This window comes from Ascaphus truei, unplaced genomic scaffold (assembly GCF_040206685.1).
Source record: "Ascaphus truei isolate aAscTru1 unplaced genomic scaffold, aAscTru1.hap1 HAP1_SCAFFOLD_1241, whole genome shotgun sequence".
Taxonomy (NCBI): Eukaryota; Metazoa; Chordata; class Amphibia; order Anura; family Ascaphidae; genus Ascaphus; species Ascaphus truei.
This window is the reverse complement of record NW_027454114.1, coordinates 26,543-34,389: the sequence shown is the minus strand read 5'-3', so window position 1 is coordinate 34,389 and position 7,847 is coordinate 26,543. Positions and strand designations below refer to the sequence as shown.

Below are 7,847 nucleotides of genomic sequence, written 5' to 3'. Positions count from 1 at the left end.
ATATATATGGAAAGGTATAACCAAATGAATGCAGGTCCTACACTGCACTGTGAACCCTCCCCTTTACCTCTGTAAGAGGGGAAGGACCATCACACGTCCTGTTCCTGCAGCAAGTGAAAAGACCTCCCAAGTTAAAAAGGTGAAGGAGGAGGCGTGAGCTCTGGGGGGAGGTGCCCCAGCCTCCAAACAACTGCAACCAGTCAGACATTAGTCTTGGTCCGGGGGGGAGAAGGGAGCGATTGGATCAGGAAACACACCAAAAAATAAGAAATGAAAACAATAATAGTGCAGTATGTCAATACAATCAGGGATAAAAAATGTGTTATCTTGGCTCTGCAGAAATGCCTACTGACGACACGTAGGATAAAGGTAAGCAGTGTTCTGACTCAGTCAGTATAGATGTGATGAGATGTGATGACATTCAAATTCCAATACAGGAAAAGGAATCAGGATCAGGAGACTTTAAACGGGGACCATGTCACTGTAGTATACTCGGATCCCAGCCGGATAGGGTGTTCATGCAAAGATATAAACGGACTAATGGTACAGATCGCAGGGACAATTTAATCACACAAGCAAGAAAGAATAGTAATGTACTTACACTAAGTACATACAATGTGTACGTATAAGGGTTTCGTGAGGCAGCAGAGTGCTGGTTCTTGGTGGTACAGTCTCTTCCGGCTTCCCTCTAACTCCAAATCCCCGCCGATGGATTGGCGTCTGACGTCACTTCCTGGTGAAGGGGTGACGGCATCCGGCTAGAGGCAGAGGGAATCGGCAGCGAACGAACGGCAGCAGCTTCCGGCGTCTTCACTTGATGGGCAGCTGCAGCAAACTGGACAGGCTCATTCTTCTATACTGACTATAGGGTACACCATCCATCCATCTATGGTGGTGACAGCTAGATCGTAAAATAAAATTATTGCTGTCAACACTTTTAAAATGTGTTTTTGTTTTTATAGATCCGTCTTCGATATAGATGACTAAATCCAAATATTCTATGGATATTTTACTTGTTTTATGTGTAAATTTCAAGTTCAACTCATTCGTATTCAGATTTAAAATATACTGATCCAGACTTTGCTGATCCCCCTGCCACACTAAAATTATGTCATCAATGTAGCGCCGCCATAGGACAACCCCCCCCCCCCCCCCGAGCATGCCGTCGGACCAGATGTTATGGTCCTCCCAGAATCCCATAAAGAGATTGGCATAGCTGGGCGCGAATTTCGTTCCCATGGCGGTGCCACATTTCTGAATATAAAATACATCATCAAAAAGAATTTTTTTTTTCCAATATAAAGGAGATACTGTCCAAAATAAATTGTGCTTGTTGATCATGTAGATCTTGATCTTTGTCTAAGAAATATTTTATAGCTGTACACCCCAAGTTGTGTGCAATTGATGTGTATAAGGAAGACACATCTATAGTAGCCAGGATATAGTCTTCCTTCCAAATAAAAGTGTCCAGTGTCTTAAGAATATCAGTCGTATCTTTTAGGTAGGATTTAAGTGTTTTTACATAATCTTGTAAAAAATTGTCAATATAAGCCGACAAGTTGGAAGTAAGGGAATTTATGCCTGAGATTATGGGCCTACCCGGGGGATTCTCCAAACTTTTGTGTATTTTGGCTAGTATATAGAATATCGGTATTTGTGGTGTTTTATTATTTAGGAACAGAAAAGGAATATCAATTATTATTATTATTGTTATTTATTACCGAAGCTTTTTCCCTTCGCTGCCAAGATTCAGTTTCTGAATCAATAAGAATTCTTCTGTGTCCTGGGACAAGACAGGTCCCAGCCTCCCTGACCGTCCACCCGAGTCCCGGCTATCAGACACAAAGACCCCCACCGGGAGGACACAAAGACCCCCACCCCCCACTGGAGGAACACAAAGACCCCCACCCCCCACTGGAAGGACACAAAGACCCCCACCCCCCACTGGAAGGACACAAAGACCCCCACCCCCCTGGGAAGACAGAATCCCTGAGCCCCCGGGACATTCCTGAGTGACTCCGGGGACAATTTGCTTTATTAGGGACCAGGATGGAATTTTACCAGTTTCCATGGAAACGTTCCCAGTCCGGTGATAAAGAAAAGTGGGAGAGGGGAGAACTATCTCCCCCAGCACACGGAGACCCTCCCTCACACATCTGCACAGACTTCCTCCCCCTGACACTCACTGCAGGGAACGGGGGCAGCCACAGGTACAATCCTAAATATAATAACCCCAGCGTTGGGGTAACTGGCGCAGAAGAGGGTAGCGATCGCATTGCGCGTTGTGCGCTCGGGGCCTTCGTACCGGACACAGTGTGTTGTCTGAAATGAATGCTGCTGCGTTGTCGTGTTAAATACCCAATTGATACAATTTAAATTGAATTTGTATTTATTACTAGTGTTAGAATATTTCAATTCCTATGTAATATTTATATTTAGAAAATACATTTTATCAGCCTATACATTGAAACCTGCGCGCTGTGCCCGCGCACGTTGGGCGGAGGAATAATCAGCGCCGTTATTCTGTACTAACAATAGAAACAGACTTTTTAGGGTTGAGGTTGGCAGAACAGCGAGTTTTTTACGCATCCCGTTGGCGCCGTTTCTGTGCGCCAAGAAATGGAAAAACAAACATTTTTTTACACTGATTGAGAAATGTCTGAATATACGAGCGATTTAATCTGAGACGCGTTGTACACAGGTACCAGGTGTAATATGCAAACAAAGACTAAAACCTCCGTTTATTGCGCCGCAATTGCAGATTTTCCAGCACAGATGATCAGATGGAATCTGTTTTATGGCGGTAATCCAAGGTGGCGGATTGTAAAAACTACGCCGGCGCGAAGCAGGGGGTCTCGGGAGCTGAACCCTGTCAATTTCAGCTCTGGGGACCCCCTGCTTCTGGAGATACTTACCTGCGAGTTAGGTGTCGGTAGCTGCTCTCCTCAGCTGCCAGGGTTCACAATATGGCCGCCCTTCAGAGATTCCTCACCCTGTGGGCCAATAGGAAGCTGTGACGTCATCGGTGCAGCTTCCTATTGGCCCATGTGACGCGGGAGCTTTAAACCTGAAAGCCCAGCTTGCTGAGCCAGAGCCGCTACCGGCACCAACTGCGGAGGTATCTCCAGAATCAGGGGGTCCCCGGGGCTGAAATGAATGGGTTTCCTGCCAGAGGGGCCGGGGCAGACAGGTCTCTTCTCCATGTGGTTGAGGCCCCTCTGCTACTGCAGGGATTAAATGTATATTCTCCATCTCCTCTCGTCTCAATGTCCGGCGGCTTTAATCTCCCTCTCTTTCTCCTTGGAGGGACAGCGCAGGCGGATCCCACAATCCTTTGCAGGCTCTGCTCCTCACAACCTCGAGGCGCTTCTCTCCCACCCGTCCCTCAGACTGGTCCCCCAAAGCAGCTACCGGTCAGGTCTCACAGATTCCAGGAGGTCCCACGCAGAGCTCCCCTCTGCCTCCCCCATGCTCCCCTCCCACAGTGTCTCCTCACTCCTCTCCACAGCGTCTCTCCCCCTGCACACACTCCATCTCCTGCTCTTCTCCCCAGCATGAATCTCTCTCTTTCCCCCTTGCCAAAGTAATTCTCTCCTCCTCTCATGTGTTTTCTCCTCCTTCTTACTGTCTGTCTCTCTACACTCTCTCTCCGTTGTGTCTCCCTCTATCCAGTCTCTCCTTTCCCCTCTGCACTCTCTCCCATTCTCCTCTATTTCTTCCTGCTTCAAATTTCTCTCTCCCTCTCTGTGCTCCATGTTCCTCTCTCTCTCCCCTCCATCTCCCCAATTTCTCCCTCTCGCCTCGCCTCCTCTCTCTCCTAGCTGGCTCCCCAGGCTGCCAATCCTCTGTGTGACCTCAGTGGAAATCACCGCCAAGCTGCCCCCTTCCTCCCGCGGTGTGGGGCCTGACTGGCCTGCAGCCAAACGTCTCCCAGTGACCACCCTCACCAGCCGCTTCCGGTAACCTTCACTGGCCAGCAGGTAGAGAATGGGGTTGACGCAGCTGTTGGCGCTCGCCAGCGGGCGCGTGATCTTGTAGGTGAAGTTCACCACATTGAGCAGCTGGCATTGTGCCCCCAGGTGCCGGGTGTAATAATACAGGGTGCGGGTGACGTGGAACGGGAGGAAGCAGACGGCAAATACGGTGAGGACCAAAGTGATGGTCTTGATGGATCTCTTCTTGTAGGAGGGGAGAATTTGGTGGGACCTGCTGACCGGCGGCTTCCTCAGCTCCCTGGCCATGAGCCCATAGCAGCCGGCAATCACCAGGCAGGGCACCCAGAAGAGAAGGCTCATCATGCTCGTGCTGTATTGTAGGTAACGCGCAAAGTCCCCCGCCCGTGTGGTGTCGTGGCACAGAGTGTCGTTACCCCTGGTGCTGACGGTAACAAACAGGAGGTTGGGGACCAGGCACACCGTGACAGACAGCCACACCCCGGCGCAGACCATGTGGGCGTGCTTGACCTTTACCCTCTGCAAGGAGCGGATGGGGTGGCACACGCCCAGGTAGCGGTGCACGCTGATGCAGGTGAGGAAGAGGATGCTGCAGTACAGGTTGGCGTAGAAGAGGAATCGCACGGTTTTGCACAGCGCCTCGCCGAAGGGCCAGTGGTTGAGGTGGGCGTAGTAATAGATGAGCATTGGCAGCGACAGCACGTACAGCAGGTCGGACATGGCCAGGTTAAACATATACACCGTGCTCGCGCTCCATGGACGCATCTTAGTGATGAAGACCCACAGGGCGGCGACGTTGAGCGGCAGCCCAAGCGCGAAGACCGCGCCATAGGACAGCGGCAACAGAAGGAACTTGAACTCCTCATTGAAGACGCAGCGGCCCTCCGTCTGATTGGTTAGATTCTGATGCTGGGAGATGGGGAGAAGAGGAGGGAACGCGTTCATCATGATGCGCAGTGCGGTTGTGGGGGTCCCCACCCCAACTCTGATCCACGAGATCTGAAAACAGACGCATTATCTGTGGGTCACAGGTCACATGGCTGCCGTAGTGATATTTTCCTTATTTCCATCATAAGCGCTAACTTAGTAGCTAATTATTAGCAGCTCCGCGGTGTAAACGCGTCGGTCTGCGCCGATCAGAGCTTTGTATTTAAACAACAATACTAAGACTATAGTTTGAAAAATAGGGGTACGGGGCATGCCCCCGACCACGCCCCCCGCCCCCCCTCACTCACAGCCTTATCTTTACCCTCTCACACATGGGACATGCCGTGTTGGGATATGTCGCGGGTCGCGGTGGGACACGTCGCGGGTCGCGGTGGGACACGTCGCGGGTCGTAGGTCGCGGTGGGACACGTCGCGGGTCATGGTGGGACACGTCGCGGGTTGCGGATCACAGTAAGATACTTTGCGGGGGGATACGTCGCGGGTCGCGGTGGGATACGTCGCAGGGGGGACACGTCGCGGGTCGCGGTGGGACACGTCGCATGTCGCAGTGGGATACGTCGCAGGGGGGACACGTCGCGGGTCGCGGTGGGACACGTCGCATGTCGCAGTGGGATACGTCGCAGGGGGGACACGTTGCGGGTCGCGGTGGGATACGTCGCGGGTCGCAGTGGGATATACGTCGCGGGTAGAAAACGCCCAAGTGCAAACTCATGCAGCGCTGGGGCAAAAATTGCACAAAATGTATCAAAGGAAATAACATTTTCTGGGGGTTGGATCTTTTCTGCATCTGATGTGGTGTCTGCACCACGTCCCCCGATACGTGACCACTCAATGCGTGGACTCTACAGTGTGGCTGCTTATTCTACATTTAACCCCTTTGCTGCAAGAGGAGAAATGTGTTGTTTGCCTCTCTGGCAGGGCAAGGGTTAAGATGCTATATCCCACCTGTAACCCTATCAGTGGCAGACAGGAAGGACTGGAGTACAGGCCCAATCCCGACTGTCCCAGAGAGCCGACAGCCTAAGGCCCGGAACAGCGCGCGGGCGGCACTTATAGCTGGCTGTGGTTAGCCAGTCGTTCTATACTACGGCAGTGAGCGCGCGCGGCACTTATAGCTGGCTGTGGTTAGCCAGTCGTTCTATACTACGGCAGTGAGCGTGCGGCACTTATAGCTGGCTGTGGTTAGCCAGTCGTTCTATACTGCGGCAGTGAGTGCGCGCGCGGCACTTATAGCTGGCTGTGGTTAGCCAGTCGTTCTATACTACGGCAGTGAGCGCGCACGGCACTTATAGCTGGCTGTGGTTAGCCAGTCGTTCTATACTACGGCAGTGAGCGTGCGGCACTTATAGCTGGCTGTGGTTAGCCAGTCGTTCTATACTACGGCAGTGAGCGCGCGCGGCACTTATAGCTGGCTGTGGTTAGCCAGTCGTTCTATACTACGGCAGTGAGCGCGCGCGGCACTTATAGCTGGCTGTGGTTAGCCAGTCGTTCTATACTACGGCAGTGAGAGCGCGGCACTTATAGCTGGCTGTGGTTAGCCAGTCGTTCTATACTACGGCAGTGAGCACGCGCGGCACTTATAGCTGGCTGTGGTTAGCCAGTCGTTCTATACTACGGCAGTGAGCGGGCGGCACTTATAGCTGGCTGTGGTTAGCCAGTCGTTCTATACTACGGCAGTGAGCGCGCGCGGCACTTATAGCTGGCTGTGGTTAGCCAGTCGTTCTATACTACGGCAGTGAGCGTGCGGCACTTATAGCTGGCTGTGGTTAGCCAGTCGTTCTATACTGCGGCAGTGAGTGCGCGCGCGGCACTTATAGCTGGCTGTGGTTAGCCAGTCGTTCTATACTACGGCAGTGAGCGCGCACGGCACTTATAGCTGGCTGTGGTTAGCCAGTCGTTCTATACTACGGCAGTGAGCGTGCGGCACTTATAGCTGGCTGTGGTTAGCCAGTCGTTCTATACTACGGCAGTGAGCGCGCGCGGCACTTATAGCTGGCTGTGGTTAGCCAGTCGTTCTATACTACGGCAGTGAGCGCGCGCGGCACTTATAGCTGGCTGTGGTTAGCCAGTCGTTCTATACTACGGCAGTGAGAGCGCGGCACTTATAGCTGGCTGTGGTTAGCCAGTCGTTCTATACTACGGCAGTGAGCGCGCGCGCGGCACTAATAGCTGGCTGCGGTTAGCCAGTCGTTCTATACTACGGCAGCGAGCGCGCGCGCGGCACTTATAGCTGGCTGTGGTTAGCCAGTCGTTCTATACTACGGCAGTGAGCGCGCGGCACTTATAGCTGGCTGTGGTTAGCCAGTCGTTCTATACTACGGCAGTGAGCGCGCGCGCGGCACTTATAGCTGGCTGCGGTTAGCCAGTCGTTCTATACTACGGCAGTGAGCGCGCGGCACTTATAGCTGGCTGTGGTTAGCCAGTCGTTCTATACTACGGCAGTGAGCGCGCGCGGCACTTATAGCTGGCTGTGGTTAGCCAGTCATTCTATACTACGGCAGTGAGCGCGCGCGGCACTTATAGCTGGCTGTGGTTAGCCAGTCGTTCTATACTACGGCAGTGAGCGCGCGCGGCACTTATAGCTGGCTGTGGTTAGCCAGTCGTTCTATACTACAGCAGTGAGCGCGCGCGGCACTTATAGCTGGCTGTGGTTAGCCAGTCGTTCTATACTACGGCAGTGAGCGCGCGCGGCACTTATAGCTGGCTGCGGTTAGCCAGTCATTCTATACTACGGCAGTGAGCGCGCGGGCGGCACTTATAGCTGGCTGTGGTTAGCCAGTCGTTCTATACTACGGCAGTGAGCGCGCGCGCGGCACTTATAGCTGGCTGTGATTAGCCAGTCGTTCTATACTACGGCAGTGAGCGCACGCGGCACTTATAGCTGGCTGTGGTTAGCCAGTCGTTCTATACTACGGCAGTGAGTGCGCGCGGCACTTATAGCTGGCT

At 52.8% G+C, this 7,847-nt stretch overlaps 1 protein-coding gene across 1 annotated transcript; it reads right to left on the bottom strand.

Annotated features, from left to right (window-relative positions):
• Window positions 1-1,717: 1,717 nt before the first annotated feature.
• On the bottom strand, window positions 1,718-4,947 carry LOC142475478 (P2Y purinoceptor 4-like). Its single transcript, XM_075581340.1, has 3 exons — window positions 3,806-4,947; window positions 2,916-2,949; window positions 1,718-1,832 (listed from the first exon to the last, which is right to left on the bottom strand). The coding sequence occupies exons 1-3, from the start codon at window positions 4,899-4,901 to the stop codon at window positions 1,718-1,720; spliced, it is 1,245 nt and encodes a 414-aa protein (XP_075437455.1). The 5' UTR covers window positions 4,902-4,947.
• Between the last annotated feature and the right edge of the window lie 2,900 nt (window positions 4,948-7,847).